The 18,128-nt window shown below is 43.5% G+C and overlaps 1 protein-coding gene across 1 annotated transcript in view; it reads right to left on the bottom strand.

Annotated features, from left to right (window-relative positions):
* Positions 1–18,128, bottom strand: part of PRDM15 (PR/SET domain 15) — a 124,910-nt gene that overhangs the window by 63,700 nt on the left and 43,082 nt on the right. Inside the window, 8 exon segments of the mRNA XM_007947282.2 lie at positions 6,179–6,346; positions 10,103–10,140; positions 10,142–10,160; positions 11,622–11,709; positions 12,195–12,289; positions 12,580–12,761; positions 13,993–14,122; positions 16,084–16,308. Of these exon segments, the coding sequence (XP_007945473.2) occupies positions 6,179–6,346; positions 10,103–10,140; positions 10,142–10,160; positions 11,622–11,709; positions 12,195–12,289; positions 12,580–12,761; positions 13,993–14,122; positions 16,084–16,308 (945 nt within the window).

Genomic DNA, 18,128 nt, shown 5'->3' with positions numbered 1-18,128 from the left:
ATCACCACCCTTAGCTTCCCTGAGGGTATACCTACGAATCTCCTGGGAAGATTCGCTCTCCTCTTGCTCCAGCTTTGTGTCTTGGGTCATCCTCACCTCACCCCTGGATTTGGGACAACAGCCGTCATCTGATCTGCTGATCAAGGTTCATCAAACCCCGAGAGTTGGGAGGATTCGCCAGACCTACTCACGGACCCGGGACTCGCCAGCCTGCCAGCCTCCACCACTACTACGTGAGACAAACCCTTGAGTGTCTGTGAGTTCTGTGAGGTGTTACAGCGAAATACAGAACGCTAAGACTGGGAAAATTACTGGGAGGACATTTGGGACATCTTTAACCTCTGCCTCATGGGGACCAGCCTCATGCTGATCTTTCTAAGAGAAATTGTTCAAGCACTACCTAATGTAAATGTTCAGCTCATATGCCTGTCTTTTGTTTGGCTGGAAGCCACAGGAGTTGGTTCAATTCCAGACCCGAATGGCAGCTAGGGAATATAGTCTCAGGGGTTCCACCAGGCTCTATCAGACCAGCAAACCTGTTTTTTTTTTTTTTAATGATTTTGAGTTTTGTTCCACATTGTTCTCCAGGTCTATCCAGGATCTCCTACATAGATCCCCCTCTGAGTGGTTGACAGTGGTAGCCAGGCAACACCTAATTCTTCTGGTTCCATAGTCATATAGGTTGAGGACTGCATGGTATACCAGTCCCTTGGACTAACTGTTGCCATGTGTCTTTGGTTTTCTTCATTTTTCTTTGTTCTGGACAAGGAGAGACCCACTGTTGCATCTACATGGCTGTTTGCAAGCTTTTAAGATCCCAGTCACTACTCACCAAAGTAGTATGTAGAACAATGTTTTTGTGTAGTATGTTATACCAATTGAGCTTGACTGACATCCATTTTGGTCTTTTCTTCTTTCCTGTCTTTTTAATGACCTTTTGCTTTCCTCATGGATGATATTCTTGATGTCATCCCAAAATTCCTCTGGTTTTCAGTCACTGGTGTTCAATACATCAAATCTACTTTTTAGATGGTCTCTAAATTCAGGAGGGATATAATCAAGGTCATATTTTGGCTCTCGTGGACTTGTTTTAATTGTCTTTAGCTTCAATTTGAAGTTGAATATGAGCAGTTTATGGTCTGTTGTAGTCAGCTCATGGCCTTGTTTTGTCTGAAGATATTGAGCTTCTCCATTGCCTCTTTCCACCGAAGTCGTAGATCTGATTTCTGTGTACTCCATCTGGTGAAGTCCACATGCATAGCCACTGTTTATGTTGTTGAAACAATGTATTTGTAATGAGTAAGTTGTTGGTCTTGCAAAATTCTATTATGAGATCTCCAGCATCATTTCTATCACCAAGGCCATATTTTCCAACTACTCGTGGTTTTTCTTTGTTTCCAACTTTTGCATTCCAATTACCAGTAATAATCAACACATGTTGATTGCCTGTTTGGTTAATTTCAGACTGCAGAAGTTGGTAAAAATCTTCAATTTCCTCATTGTTGGCTTTGGTGGTTGATGTGTAAATTTGAGTAACAGTAGTATTAACTGTTCTTCCTTGGAGGCATATGGATATCATTCTATCACTGACAGCACTGTACTTCAGGATAGATCTTGAAACATTCTTTGTGATGATGAATGCCACGTTATTCCTCTTCAATTTGTTAATTTCAGCATAGTAGATCATATGGTTGTCTGATTCAAAATGGCCAAAATCAGTCCATTTTAGCTCACTAATGCCTAGGCTATCAATCTTTATGTATTCCAGTTCATTTCTGACAACTTCCAATTTTCCTAGATTCATACATTCCATGTTCCAATTATTAATGGATGTTTGCAGCTGTTTCTTCTCATTTTGAGTAGTGCCACATCAGCAAATGGAGGTCCCAAAAGCTTTACTCCATCTACATCATTATGGTCAACTCTACTTTGGTGAGGTAGCTCTTCCCCAGTTGTATTTTGAGTGCCTTCTGATGTGAGGAGCTCATCTTCCAGCCCTATATCAGACGTTTCAGCACTATTCATTAAGTTTTCCAGTAATATATGAGACAGTATTTCACTGTTATTCATAAGGTTTTTACTGGCAAATTCTTTGAGAAATGGATGGCTCCTTCCTTCTTTCAAGTCTGTCTTAGTCTGAAAGCTCCATTGAAACCTGTCCACCATGAGTGACCCTCCTGGTATTTGAAATATCAGTGGCATAGCCTCCAGTCTCACAGCAACATGCAAGCCACCACAGTACAATAAACTGACAGATGAGTGGTGGTTTATATATAGATATACCAAAAAAACAAAATATATATATATATATAAATCAATTTCTCTCTACATATATTTACATAAATATATATACATACATATATATGGTATGTATACATATATATATACACACATACCATATATATGTGTACATATATTTTATATGTGTGTGTGTGTATTTGTTGTGTTGTTGTTAGTTGCTGCTGAGTTGATTCTGACTCATAGCGACCCTATATACAACAGAGCAAAACACTGGCTGGTCCTGTGCCAGCCTCACAGTTCCTGCTGTGCTTGAGCCCATTGTTGCAGTCACTGTGTCGCCCCATCTCGTTGAGAGTTTTCCCCTTTTTCTCTGACCCTCTACTTTATCAAGCATGATATCCTTCTCCAAGGAATGGTCCCTTCTGATAACATGACCAAAGTTGGTGAGTTGAAGTGGCCATTCTCGCTTCTAAGAAGCATTCCAGCTGCACATCTTCCACAATAGATTTGTTCATTCTTCTCGCACTGCATAGTATTTTCAGTATTCTGAGCCAACACCACAATGCAAAGGCATCAATTCTTCTCTGGTCTTCCTTATTCATTGTCCAGCTTTCATGTGCATATGACGAAACTGAAAATACCATGGCTTGGGTTAGGTGCACCTTAGTCTTCAAAGCAACATCTTTGCTCTTCAATAGTTTAAAGAGGTCTTTTGAAGATTTTCCCAATGCAATACAATGTCTTCTTTCTTTCTTGACTGCTGCTTTCATGGGTGTTGCTTGTGGATCCAAGTAAAATTAAATCTCTAAGAACTTCAATCTTTTCTTCATTTATTGTGATGTTGCTTATTGGTCCAGTTGTGAGGTTTTCTGTTTTCTTTAATGTTGAGGTGACATCCATACTGAAGACTGTAGTCTTTAATCTTCATCAGTAAGTGCTTCAAATTCTCTTCACTTTCAGCAAACAAGGTTGTGTCATCTGGTATTGCAGGTTGTTGATGAGTCTTCCTCCAATCTTGATGTCACATTCTTCTTCATATAGTCCAGCTTCTCTGATTATTTGCTCAACATACAGATTGAATAATTAGTGAGAGGATACAACCCTGACACACACCGTTCTGTATTTTAAACCATGCAGCATTACCTTGTTCTGCTGAAACGACAGTCTCTTGGTCTATGTACAGATTCCTCATGAACACAATTAAGTGTTCTGGAATTCCTATTCTTCTCACTGTTATCCATAAATTGTTATGGATATATGGAATAATATAATTTGTTATTGACTATGCCTTTGCATAGTCAATAAAACATAGGTAAACATGTTGCAGGTATTCTTTACTTTCAGCCAAGATCCATTTGACATCAGCAATGACATCCCTCATTCTACATTCTCTTCTGAATCTAGCTTGCATTCAGGAAGTTCCCTGTCAATATACTGCTGCTACTATTTTTTAATTATCTTCAGCAAAATTTTACTTGTGTGTGATATTAATGCTACTATTTGATAATTTTCATATTCTATGGGATCATCTTTCTTTGGAATTGGCACAAATACCAATCTCTTCCAGTCGATTGGTCAGGTAGCTGTTTTCTAAATTTCCTGGCATAAAGCAGTAAATGCCTCAGCATGACATCTGTTTGTTGAAACATCTCAATGGGTATTCCATCAATTCCTGGAGCCTTGTTTTGTGCCATTTCCTTCACTTATAAATATATATATGAATATATATTTAGAGAGATATATTAATTGATTTTCTTCAAGGAATTGGCTCATGATATATATATACACACACGCAAGCTTTTTGTTTATTTGTTATGTGTCGTCGAGTCAAACCCAACTCATAGCGACCCCTCCTTGGGTTTCCGAGGCAGTATCACTATGGAAGTAGGATTGCCCAACCTTCCCTCCGAGGAGTGGCTGGTGGGTTTGAACCACCAGCCGTCTGGTTAGCAGGCAAGTGACTTAGCCACTATGCTACCAGAGCTCCCACACACACAAGCATATGTGTTTATATATATATGGATGTATATATTTATGTGTAAATATATACACACACAAATAAATATATTTATATGTATACACACACACACACACACCCAAGCCAGGAAACCAAACCAGTTGCCATTGAGTCTATTCTAACTCATAGGGATATTATAGGACAGAATAGAATGCTCCATAGGGTTTCCAGGCTTTAATCTTTACGAAAACAGAGTGCCATATCTTTCTGTCATGGAACGGATAGTGGGTTCAAACTGACAACCTTTCAGTTAACAGCTTATCAGATAACCACTATGCCATCAGAGTTCCCTTCTACATACACACACCCACATACACACCCACACACTACTGGTTCTGTTTCTCTAGAGAACCCTAACTAAACAGAGGGCATGTCTGAGCAGAAAACCACAAGTGCCTCTGGAAGCAGGATCTGTATGGGACCCTCCACAGAGGACCTAAGGGTGCTGGGAACCTTGAGGGGTGTCTGTGCCCAAGTGGCTACTCCTGCTTCTGTGGATGGGGCTTTTCAAATTGGGCTGCCCACTTCCTAGGTCTTCTCTGGAGGCAAACACACCCAAGGAACACACAGGATACCCCTGCATCTCATCCCCATTTCTGCATCCTGCTGCCATTCCTTGTCCTGCTGCCTCACTCTTCCTGAGACAAAACTGGCCCATAGAAATAGACTTTTTCCTGCCCTTGGCATTTCATAGAGTTCCTGGGTGGTGTAAATGGTTAATGTACTTGGCTGCTAACTGAAGGCTAGCAAGGAGCTTTGAGTTAATTCAGAGGTGACTCAGGAGAAAGCCTCAGTGATAAACTTCTGAAAACCCTACAGAGCCCAGTTCTGCTCTGACACACGTGGGGTTGCCATGAGTTGGCACTTACTCCACAGTAACTTGTGCGCTTTCTTTGGTTGGTTGGTTTATCTCATAAGTTCACCATGTGGGCAGGTCACCTCCCCTGCACTCCAAGCCCACTACAAATGGCAGCACATCACCCAGGGGCCTTGTGGACAATAAACGTTCACCAGAGGCCAAGTGGGAAACAAAGAAGAGGATACAGAATAATGGGAAAACCACTCATGGTCTCTCCAACACAATATCCACCCATGATGTTCTCTTCTATGCATGCAGTTAAAAGCATATCACATACACAATTTCATATACTGTCTTTTCCTACTTTCTGTCACAGCAAGATGGTATAGTACCTAAGGCAAATGCCTCCTAACCAGAAGGCTGGCGGTTCAAATCCACCAGCCACTCCACGAAAGAGTGGGCAATCTACTTCAGTAGTGATACTGCTTTGGAAACCCAAAGGGGGTCAACTACGAGTCAGAATCTACTCTATGGCAGTGAGTTTTTTGGTTTGAAAGCCTTTTCTCACAATATTAAAAAGTCTTAGGAAAAATTGCTCTGAATTACTGTGTAACATTGAATCCTATGAATATTCCATAGTTTTTTTTAACCCTTTCCCCACTGTGGAACATTTAGGATGTTTCTAATTTTTTCAATTGTTGTTAGCTGCTGTCAGTCAGCCTCTGACTCATGATGACCTCACATGTTACAGAGTCGAACTACTCCAGAAGGTTTTCAAGGCTATGACCTTTCTTAAGCAGACTGCCAGGTTTTTCTTCCTCAGAATCACTGGGTGGGGTTGGAACTACCAACCTGCTGGTTAGTGACTGAAGTGTTTTCTACTAATATACAACACCATTAACACACAACACATCTGTACACCAACACATCTCTGTCTCTGAGTCAGATTCCCAGAGGAGGGTTTCTGGATCATATGATGGGAATTCCTAAGGCTCTTGATAAGATAATGTCAAACTGCATTCCAAAAAGGTTGTAGCAATCTACATGTACCCATGATGCAAGACGGCTCACCACCCCTTCAATCCTTCACTGAAGAGCTCTCTCCAGGCAGGCGTACTTACCTTCCAGATGCCGCCTCTGGTGGTCAAGCATGACATCCTTGCGGTAGAACATTTTGTTGCAGACTTCACAGGCAAACTTCTTGTCCCCATGCTTCTTCTTGTGTTTAGAAAGGTTACTGTTGGTGGAGAAGAATCTAAAACACATCTCACATTGGAATGTCTTGTCATCTGTCCAGAAAGCAAACAAACAAATGACATTGAAGTGAAATAGCATTTAACACAGATTCAATGATGTGCCTTAGTAATGGCAAGAAGCAACAAGAGAGGGGAGGGGGTATCCCAAGGGCAACAGACTTTCTCATACTTACACTCTTACAGACTTTCTCATACTTACACACTAACTCTCAGTCACATACATGCACAAAGACTCACATACACACTCACATTCTCAAACTCACACTCACAGACACACATACACACTCACTCACACATGCCCTCACACACACAGACTCTCATACTCTCACTCACATACACAATCTCAGTCATACATACTCACACACTCATGCTTTCACAGACCCTCAGTTATATCCATACTCTCTTGCACACAGACTCACACAGACTCTCAGTCACATACTTACACATACTCTTACTCACACACACACACTCACAGACTCTCAATCCCACACTCCCTCACATACACGCTCTTTCTCTCTCTCACATTCTTACATTCATGCTCTCAGTCACACACACATTCTCATACACATTCAGTCACACACTCTCATGAAGACTCTGACTCACACATACATTCACTCACAAACTCACAATCACACATCCAGACACATACTCTCACTCACACACACATACTCATAAACTCATACATACTCACAGATTCTCAGTCACATACACTCACTCTCGCATATAGATTCTCAGTGATACATATACTCTCTCTCAAACACACACACACACACACACACACAACACACAAAATGAAGCCTGCAGGCATGGCTCACATACCTGTGTCCACTGCCTCACCTTCCAGGCCCTCTTCAACTAAGTGTAGCCAAACTGTGGTTTCTTAACTCTACCCAGGACACCAGGCATCTCTGTCCTACTTTACACCCCCCATGTGGGAACTCTCCTTCCAGGTGCCCAGATTGCCCAGTGAGCTCCTCTGCCTGGCTCCCCCCTGAGCTGGTGGTGTTCCTGTGGCCTGGACCTGACTGCCTCCCCTGGGTGAGCTGACTCAGCTGGGCCTGGAGCTCCTACAGCTGGAGCCTGGGATGGTAGCAGCTTGGCCCACAGTGTGGCCTTGACTTACAGCCTTCCTCACCTGGATGGTGCTGCCCAGCCCAACACACTGCTTGTGCTTCTTCTCTAAACTGTAAAATGACCCACATGACTCCACTCCTCTCACCATATCTTTCTGACAGTGTTTGGTGATTTGTGTGCATAGTTACAGAGACCTAGAGAACATGTAAGGAGCTCTGGTGGTGTAATAGTTAAGGCATTCAGCTGCTAACCAAATGGCTGGTGGTTCAAACCCACCAGCCACTCTGTGGAAGGAAGACGAGGCAGGCTGCTTCCATAAATATTTATAGCCTTGCAAACCCAATAGGAGTTACTATAAATCAGAATGAACTCAATAGCAGTGAGTTTCATCTGGTTTTAGAAAGAACATGAACTTATGTAGTCTTCCTGAACATTAGGTTAAATATTTTTATAGTTATTTTAATGGCAACGTACTACTCAATCCAGTTTAACTTGTCACCATTTACTTCATTATTTTTGACTTGTAGATAATTTAAGGACACAATTTTAAATAATATACCTGTTTTCTTCTGCCATTATTTCCTTCGCATGAACCTCTAATGGGATCATGAGATCCAAGAGCATCTGCCATCTTGCTTTGTGAAGGGGCCACACCCTTACAGTGCTGTCTCATCAGGTCACCAAAGGCCCCCTCCCCCCATCCAACCTAGGCCTGCCAAAGAGCACAGATGAGCTCACCCTCCCTGCAGGTGCAGGACAGCACCGGTGAGCCTGCCCTCCTGGAAGGTACTAAAGAACACAGGTGAGCTCGTTCTCCCTGCAGGAACAGAGAGTGCACATGAGCCAGCTCTCCTGGCAAGGGGTTCCACCAGCCTTGAGGCTGATAGCTGTGAAAGGCAGCAGTGCTGGGCTTGCTGTCTAGTTTCCTCTCTTACAAGTCCCTCCTGCCATCAGGAAAGAGAACCCACTTCAAAACATTCCCAGAGCTTGAAGTTGGGCCTCTGCCTGATGAGAGCAGAGGTCAGAGCTGGCCTGGGACTAGTCGGCCACACCATGGGGGTGGATTTCCTACCCAGGCGTCAAATGTTGGTGGGTCAGGAATCCAAGGAGGCACCTGATCCCAATGAAAGCCCTTCTCCACGAACAGTCCTTCTGCTGCTGCGTCTATATTTATACTTTAATAAAATGTACCAACTCGCATAAGGTGCTAGTTACCTGGCCTGACAAAAAGCAGATACACAGGTCCCCAGAGACAGGGGAATGGGTTTCAAGGGCACCAGGCTGCCTGAGGGTCTGGACTTCAGCCTTTGCTATTCTCTAACACAGTCTTTAAGATCAAAGGCAGCACAGTGAACATTCAAACGAGTTACATCAATAACTAGTCACACTGTGGAGGATAAGTACAAAGATAGGTCCTGTTGAGTGAAAGCTTGACAAAAATCCACCAGCCTACACATTTTAGAGCCTTTTCCCTCACATGGTACAAATTCTCAGTTCAATGGTCTAAGGGAGATACACATTCTCTTAACTTCAATGGTATAAACAAGCTCTGAAAGATATGCAAATAATGTTATGGCAAATAAACTCAGTTTCAAGATTTTATCCTTTAATTTTCAGTCTAAAACTTCTACCTTTTGATATGAGAGCATATCAAGGTAAGAAAACTGCATTTCAAGGCACCATTGCTCAGTTACTTCTCCATAACGAACAAAGAAGGAGCCCTGGTGTTGCAGTGGTTAAATGCTTGGCTGCTAACCGAAAGGTCGGTAATTCAAACCCACCAGCTGCTCCACAGAACAATGTGGCAGTCTGCTTCCATAAGGATACAGCCTTGGAAACCCTATGGAGCAGTTCTACTCTGTCCATAGGGGCTCCGTAAATTGAAATCGACTCATCAGCAATGGTTACTGAACAAAGATAAGCATCTGATTTAACAGAACTCTCAACTGACATGTCCCAACTGCTACTTTGACTTCTTTTATTGTGTTCTTTTTCATTCACATGCAGAGAAAACATTAAAAAAAAAAAAAAAAAAGTGGGGGTGGGTGGGGTGGATGGCTTCTCTTTTACTGGAGTCAACTGCCCAGAGGCTGTCTTCCTTATGGTGAAAGACCCTAGAATCGGATGTTCCCTCTCTCTTGTCCTGATACCTGCCATCACTGCACTTACCTGGAATGGTTTGCTGACACGCCAGGTGGGAGCACGATCCCTGACTGCAGTTAACAAACAAAACAAAGGTTGGTCTGTCTGACAGATATATGCACGAAATAGGAAGAGCTGGGTGGGTTGTGCCAAATTTCTTGGGTACTGTAGTGGAAGGCTTAGAGGACAGTTAGTGCAGTGCACTGTAAAATCATCTGGAGGTTCCTGGAGACTAGTTCATACCACAGACACCAATCTTCCAGAGCTGCTAATGCTCAGGTGAAACCAAAGACACACAAAAGTCCCACCATGAGGAGAAAGGCCCATGGGCAGAAGAACAAGATAGGTTTCAAACAGGAGCCCTCAACGTGGAAACAAAAAACCCAAGACACCAAGCAGAGAGGGCAGAAGCAGGTGGGCTGGTGTCTGGGATGCTCCCACCTAGCTAATGCTGGTTATAGTTCTTGGGGAGATGCATGGATGGCCCACCAGCACCTTCCTGAGAACCAGTATGCACACAGGGATGCACACAAAGTGATCACCAGGAAAAGGGGTTTGATATAAAAGGCTAACAGGGTAGGTCTCTAAGCTGACTGCCATCAGAACAGCCATCCCAAGTTGGCTATGATTCCTAGAGAGAGGGACAACACAATGGCAGTGCAATCCTAACTACCTGGCGCTTGGACCTCTGACATGACCAACATGGAGCCTGGAAGTGTGGGGCTCCACTCATGGTGCACCCAGGAGCATTTGCAGAGAGGCAGGGAGAAGGGTGTGTGCCACTGGATGCCTATGCTACACCGCTGCCAGCTGCAGTCGCTGCCTGACCAAAGATGCCTCCTCTTGCCATAGGCCATGCAGAGCAAGGCAGCTTCTGACTTCACACATGGGTGGGACGGGAATGAGTTTTAATTTTACTTTTTGAGACTGGTGGACAGAGTAGGCTGAGAAGAAAAATGATTTTTACAAGGTATCTACAACTTCCTTTCCCAGATGCTGGCAAGAAAAATGGGTAAAGCACAGCTAACACTAAGGAACATCATTCCACATGAATGAGGCAGAATTCTCCCTCCTTCCAAAGCCATTTAGCCAGATGTAATCAATTTGACACCAAATCATGGCAACCGCAGGTGTGTGAGAGTAGAATTGTGCTCATAGGGTTTTCGGTGGCTGATTTTTTAAAAACAATTCACCAGGCCTTTCTTCTGAGGCACCTGTATACACATGAAGCTTCAACCTTTCAGTTAGCAGTCGGGCACATGAACCATTTGCACCACCGAGAAACTCCTTCTAGAGCCATTATCCTGATGTTTTTATGTACCTCTCCCATGGCTCTGTAACAAACTATACATGCTACTTACCATTCTTAGCAAGGATGGAAACTTCCCCTCAAATGGGAGCCACCATGGTGTTCAAACTGAAGACCAATGAAAAATCAAAACCCAAATCCACTGCCATCGAGTCAATTTTGACAGTGGTTAGAGCACTTGACAGCTAACCAAAAGGTTGGCGGCTTGAATCTACCAGCTGCTCCGCGGAAGACAGGTGGCAGTCTGCTGCCTTGGAAACCCTATGGGGCAGTTCTACTCTGTCGTATAGGGTCACTATGAGTTGCTATTATGAAGACTAATAGAAAGTAAGAACATCAATTTCTTTTGATACAGGAAGTTTCCATCTATGTATCTTTAGCCTAAGTGTTATCTTTTGAAGCAAAAGGAACAAAGTGGAAATGTTAGAGGTGAGGTTTCCTCATTAAAACAATTCTAATTTCCCTTTAAAAGATCAATAGTTTCTATTAGGTTATCCAAGAATCAGAGTCCCTGGGTGGCACAACTGGTTACACACAAGACCACTAGCTGAAAGATTGGTAGATCAAACCCACCCAGAGGCACATCAGAAGACCAGCCTGCCTATCTGCTTCTAAAAAATCAGCCACTGAAAATCTCATGGAGCAGTACTACTCTGACACACAGGAGATCACCACAGTTGGAAGTGACTTGACAACAAAAGAACAACAACATCTAAGAATCAAAGCTGGATCGCGTCAGAGAGAAGCGCAAGGTCACTGTAATGTGTGGAGGTGTTCCCTCACCTGTCCTGCAGTTGTGGAATTCCAGCGCACTCTCGATGCGGAAGGCCTTCTCACAAGTCCCACACCGGTATCTGTACTCACTGTCCACCTGGTTTCAAACAGGGAGCATGGTTAGTAGGAGGACACCTGGAACCAGATTAGGGCAGAGAACGTGCTCACTTGTAGTACTACTCTGGCGTTTTCTGAAGTGCGTATATTTTACAACTTTCTCTACTGCTCTCCTAGTCTATTTAGGAATACAGTGGCTTTTTCACTCTGCCATCCAATGGCCCTAGAAAGAGAATTCTGTATTCAGGTCACCGCATTCCAAACACCAACCTCCCATACTCCTGGACTACTCCCCCTGCCTCTATCAGCATCTTACCAGGCTGGGGTGGGCTAATGTGCAGTCCATGGGTCTGTAAATGCCCCAGGGGACATACAACCCTCACCAAGCTTGCTCATGAGCATGTAACTCGCTTGCTTACTCTCTTTCTCTCTCTCTCCTTTCTCTTCCCAACATGCTTATTTAAACTCAACCTCTGTTATCTTCTGCATAACTAGAACGAGAACCGTGGGGTCATTTCCACCCACCTCATTCCTGCTGTGCTTGTAAGAAACATGTTGCTTTAGACTCTCCTTGCGGCTGAACAATTTTGCACATTCCTCACATTTAAACAGCTTGTCACCTAGGAATCAACCAATAGAAAGCTGATTCACTACTTCAAGCATTTACTAAAAATTGGATTCCCCACCTCTGAAACGCTGAAGTTTTTTTTTTTTTTTTTAAATAAGATCTATGAGCCCTCTCTCCCTCTACATTGGACATTGGGTGTGACCAACCATAGGAGAGAACCACCACCCCATCTGTTCCACAGCTACAGACCCTGCATCAGTGCGATTCACAGAAGGGACCTCCACAACGGAAGACTGCCACCCCATCATTACCCCTCCCCGGCCTGGCATGACAGACACTCACCATGCGAGCGCACGTGCCTGCTCAGGTTACTGCTGTTCTGGAAGATCTTGCTGCAGATGTTGCACTGGTAGACCCGCTTGTGCTCACCCAGCTGCTTGATGAGCTTCCGCCGGATGCCATGCCTGCTCGAGAGAATCAAGCTCCTCTTGAGGGTGATGGTGCTATGTGGGTGATGCGTGAACCTGCCAGGTGAGACACATGAGCTGGTTAAAAGTAGGAGAGTGACAGGGTCACTGGAGAACATAGAAGTAAGACTGCAACTGTCTTAGAGTGAGCCTTCTTCCCAAACATCCCAAGTAACCCCAAGTCTCCATGCTAGAAAGGTGGGAATGGCTCAAGCATCACACTGGGTTTTAGGGTGTCCAGCAGGGAGAGACACTTTGAATATTTAATAGCCAAGATGAATTTACTCTGTAATAGCTGCACCTCTTACATGTTTTAGTTCTGGCCACCTAGCCATTTGGAGCTCAATTGTGCCTCAATTAGAATATTTTCGTGTTCTGTTTTTCTCACTAGGTCTTGACATTCTATTGTATATTTCAGCTCTGGTGGCATAGTGCCTAAGGCATTTGACTGCTAACAAGAAGGCTGGCAGTTCAAACCCATCAGCCACTCCTCGGAAAGAAGGATGGGCACTCTACTTCCCTAGAGATACAGCCTCGGAAACCCAAGGAGGGGTCGCTATGAGTTGGATCCAATGCAACAGCAGTGGGTTTGCTTTTGATTTTGGATTCTGATTTTTCTGACTTAATTTAAAATTATTTCTCCTTATTAAATGTGCTTTTGACAATAAGCCACCTGAAATCCTCTGGGCAATAAAACAGAGTATAAATAGGCAATGTTCCTTGTGAGGTTAACTTGGTCTCAATTTTCAGTATTTCCATAGGTTCACCAACTACATGTTGCTGTTAGCTGCAGCCAAGTCAGCCCTCGACTTAGAGCGAGACCCCCTGTGTCAGAGTAGAATCATGCTCCACAGGGTTGTCAGTGGCTGATTCTTTTGGAAGTACATCACCAGGCCTTTCTTCTGAGGTACCTCTGAGTAGACTCAAACCTTCAACCTTTCAAGTTGCAGCTGAGTACAAATTTTACTTCAGGGTAAAAGTTTAATCAAGAATAGTAACTAAAAGAGAAAGAAATATTTTCCTTGTTCATACAAAGAAAAAACCAAAACCCTAGAGTGAGGTGTTAAGTTACTGAAATTCAAATATGACAATGTTTTCACAGTGGACACACTACGAACTCCTGAGTTCCAGACATTACTGCTGCTTCCCAGGCCTATGAGTTCAGAACACAAGAAATACACCCACCATCAGGCTTTGCCCTTGAGAAGCCACTTCCCTCCCTAACAGACCAGCTGCCTGTAACGCTTTCTGTCAACCAAGACAGACTGCATGCTAAGGTGGGGCTTACTTTGGAACAGAGCCACTGTCACTGGTGCTGGTGGCCAGCTTCCCCAGAACCAGCTCCATGATGCGCTCATCTGGGGCTGCATTCACAGGCTCATCTGGGGGGACCTCGGTGACAATCTCTGCCACGTGCTCTGTAAAAGGTGAATGTGACAGGTTATCTTAGGGGCCAGGGACAGTCACACCAAAACAAGAAGACCTGCCCAAGGGAAGCACCAAAATCAAAACACCCAAACCAGGTGCTGTCAAGTCATGGCGAGCCTACATGTGCCAGAGAAGAACAGTGCTCCATAGGGTTTTCAGTGCCTGAATGGAAGTAGATCGCCAGGTCTTTCTTTTGAGGTCTCTCTCGGTGGAGCTGAACTCCCACCCTTTTGGTTAGTAGTCAAGCATGTTAAAGGTTTGTGCCACCCAGGGACTCCAAGGGAACCACAGCCAGGCCAAAGCTTTTAGATACTAAATTACAAGATCTAAATCGAAAAAAAAACAAAAACAAAACACAACCAGTAACATTTTAGCAGCCATACATTAACCTATATTTATAGAAAAGAAAGTTTGATTCTTAACTCAAAACTGGACTTCTAATTTATGATTTTTTTCTTAGACAACAATGATAACATTACTTCAATCCCTTTGAATACCAAAACAAACAAACAAACAAAAAACCAAACTCACTGCTGTCAAGTCAGATCCGACTCAGCAACCCGTCTTTGGGTTTCCGAGGCAGTATCGCTACGGAAGTAGATTGCCCAATCTTCCTTCCAAGGAGTGGCTGGTGGGTTTGAACCGCAAGCCTTCTGGTTAGCAGTCAAATGCCTTAGGCATGATGCCACCAGAGCTCCTACTAAAAACATTTAGGATATATGGTGGAATTTTATAACTTAGCAAATTAGCTCTGACAGATTTTTTTTTAAATACATTTTACTGAAATATAATTTATGTACAGTGACATACACAAAACTAAAGGACATGGGTCAATGCATTTTTTTCCTTTTTTTTTGTAGTGTTCCCTTCCCTCTCCCCGACCCCTGGCAACCAACAAAGAAAGTTTCCTTCCATATATAACTCTTTCCTTGACTTTTTACAATAATGAACTAATACTATATTTGTCCTTCTGTGATTGACTTATTTCACTCAGCATAATGTCCTCCAAGTTCATCCATGTTATGTGGTGTTTTGCAGATTCTACATTATTCTTTAGTGTTGCATAGTATTCCATTGTGTGTATGTACCATAGTTTGGTTATCCATTCTTCTGTTGATGGGGAAGGTTCAAGAAGACAGAAAATAACAAATGCTGGTGGGGATGTGGAGAGATTGGGACTCTCATACACTGCTGGTAGGACTGTGAAGTGATACAACCACTGTGGAAAGCAATATGGCGATTTCTTAGAAAGCTGGAATTGGAGATACCATTTGACCCAGCAATCCCATTACCAGGTATATATCCTAGAGAGGTGAGAGCCAGGTTAGGAACAGGTATATGCACACTCATGTTCATCACAGCACTATTTACAATAGCAATAAAATGGAAACAACCTACATGCCCATCAGTGGAAGAGTGGATGACCAAGCTATGGTACATACACATAATGGAATGCTATGCAGCACTAAAGAATAATGTAGAGTCTGCAAAACACCGCATAATAAGGATGAACTTGGAGGACATTATGCTGAGTGAAATAAGTCAATCACAGAAGGACAAATATAGTATTAGTTCGTTGTTATACAGGGTCAAGGAAAGGTTTATATATGGATGGTAACTTTCTTTGTTGGTTGCCAGGGGTGGGAGGGGAGGGGAGGGAACACTGCAAAAAAAAAAAAAAAATGCATTTACCCATGTCACTTTAGTTTTGTGTATTTCAGCATACATAAATTATATTTCAATAAAATGCATTAAAAAACATTAAAAAGAAAAAAAAAAAAGGAATCTTACACGTGACTCTCATTGCTGAGTTTTCCCAAGCTGTTCAAGGGGAGGTAGCCTCAGGGTCATCGTCCTCACCCCCTTACTCCCTTCCCAACCTCCCAGACCGTGGGGCCCAGGAAGGGGCTACTCCTCCAAGCAGTCAGCTTCCAAGGACCATCTCCCTCACCTGCAGGGTCCTTGTCTTCCACAATGACCAGAGGCTGCTCGGTTCTTGATGCTTTGGGCTTTCTTCCCCTTCGAGGCTTTTTCTTCTGTTCTTTGGTGGTGCTGACATTCTGTGGACCTACGGGTGGCTCCCCTTGGGGCACCTCTGGCTCCTTCTCGGGAGTTGCTTCGCTCTGGCTTGCAGGGGGAACACCTTTGGCTTGTTCCAAGTGAGTTAACAGGTGCTCTGCACAAAGACAGACACAATTGTCAGACCAGAGTTAAAAACCAAAAAACCAAACCCACTGCCGTGGAGTCGGATCCAACTCATAGTGACCCCTCCTTGGGTTTCCAAGGTGGTTTCACTACAGAAGTAGATTGCCCAGGAAGCAGAAACAAAGGGAAGCCTGTTGGTAGGTTCCCTCCTCCCCTCCCCAACTGCTCCTCCTGGGTTCTTGGCTTTGTTTTTGTTTTGTTTGTTTTCATGTTCTTTGCTAATAGTGTGCTCTTTACACAGGTAAACAAACATTATCTTCACTGCTTTAGAATATAAAAGCATTTCCACTGCCCAAAACATGACTATTACTGTGAAAAGTAAATTACACGAAAGCAGAGTAGGTTCACCATGAATAGTTTTGTTAAAAATAAAAGTATACACACACAAGCACATGCTAAAACAACAACAACAACATCAACAAAAATGCTGCGTAGAAGTACAGAAGCTTTGCTTTATTTTCAACTGAAGAAAGCCTCAGGGATCTTCCAAGAAGAGATAATTAGAAGAAAAACAGGGAACAAGTAAGCAGGGCTGACACACACAGTTCAAGAATGGACTATCTCCCCAAATGAAGGCACACAGAGCCCAGACCAGCAGGATCACAGAGTACCAGCAAGAAAAGGAAGGAAATGACCTGGAGATAGCTGACAATGAAAGCACTTGAATGACAGGAGGCACTTTGTGTACACTGGAGCCAAGGATTTATTCTTCCCACTGCAAATATCAACTGATTCAACACAGACATTAAAGATTAAGTGGTTGTCAACTCCCAAGACTATGGTCCCTAGTCACCTTTTCGGCCTGCAATTGCACTCACTCCTGTGGCTTCCAGCCAAACAATAGACAGGTGTATAAGGTAAACACTTCCAACAGGCCAATACATTCCTTACAACAGTCAACCATGGGAACAGAAGGGCAGTATTTGCACAGGGAGATAGCTCAGAGAGCAGGAATGCATAGGAAAAAAGGACACAGGGAAAAGGTAACCACAGGGAAGAAATGGGAAGAGAGATGTTACATTATAGAGATTGCAATCAATGTCATGAAACAAAATGTGTATGAATTGTTGTAGGTAAAATGAATTTGCTCTGTAAACTTTCACCCAAATCACAATTAAAAAAAAAGAAAAAAAGATTAAGTGATAAGAGACATTGGGCAGTTTAGCCACACAGCAGAATATGCTAACAATGACCCTACTTGGCTGAAAACACTTGGAAAGATTAGATAAAACAGAACCCCCATGTGGTGTAGTGAATTACTTGGTATGGCTTTTCTAGCCATTGTCTTTGGGACTTCCACCAGATTACTGCGTGGGACCATGTGAAAAGGTGTATGGAACTCTAATATTGCAATTGGTTAGCTTTGTCACATGCCAGGCTTAAAATGACCCTTCCTAAAGGCAGAAAAGGGGATCTCACTGCTATGGAGAGAGCTGGAGGTGGAGTAGAGTGCATCCTTGGACTGGAGGTCCCTGTGCTGGACCTCCTTGGCAGGGATGACCCAGCTAAGACAACTTGGCTGAGAAAACAAAAGGCAAGAGACAGAGTGGTGGGCTTGTCGGCCCACAAAGTAAGAAGGCTTGACGGCAGAGTGGGATGCATCTATCTGCAGAGCCAAAAGAGCTTTGTAACACTTGCCTGAGCAGGGCAGAGGCCAGACTGAGAGGCCAAGGGCCAGAGAAGCGTGCCTGAGGGTATAGCAGAGGAAAGACTATCCTGATGGAAGAATTGTATCCTGATAGCATTCCTGGCCCTGCATTGTAGCCTGTTACTTCCCCCAAACCCCATAAT

This window comes from Orycteropus afer, unplaced genomic scaffold (assembly GCF_000298275.1).
Source record: "Orycteropus afer afer isolate SDZICR_OR568_19922 unplaced genomic scaffold, OryAfe1.0 scaffold00179, whole genome shotgun sequence".
NCBI lineage: Eukaryota > Metazoa > Chordata > Mammalia > Tubulidentata > Orycteropodidae > Orycteropus > Orycteropus afer.
Note: the sequence above shows the minus strand (reverse complement) of the source record. Positions and strands in the feature narration are given on the sequence as shown.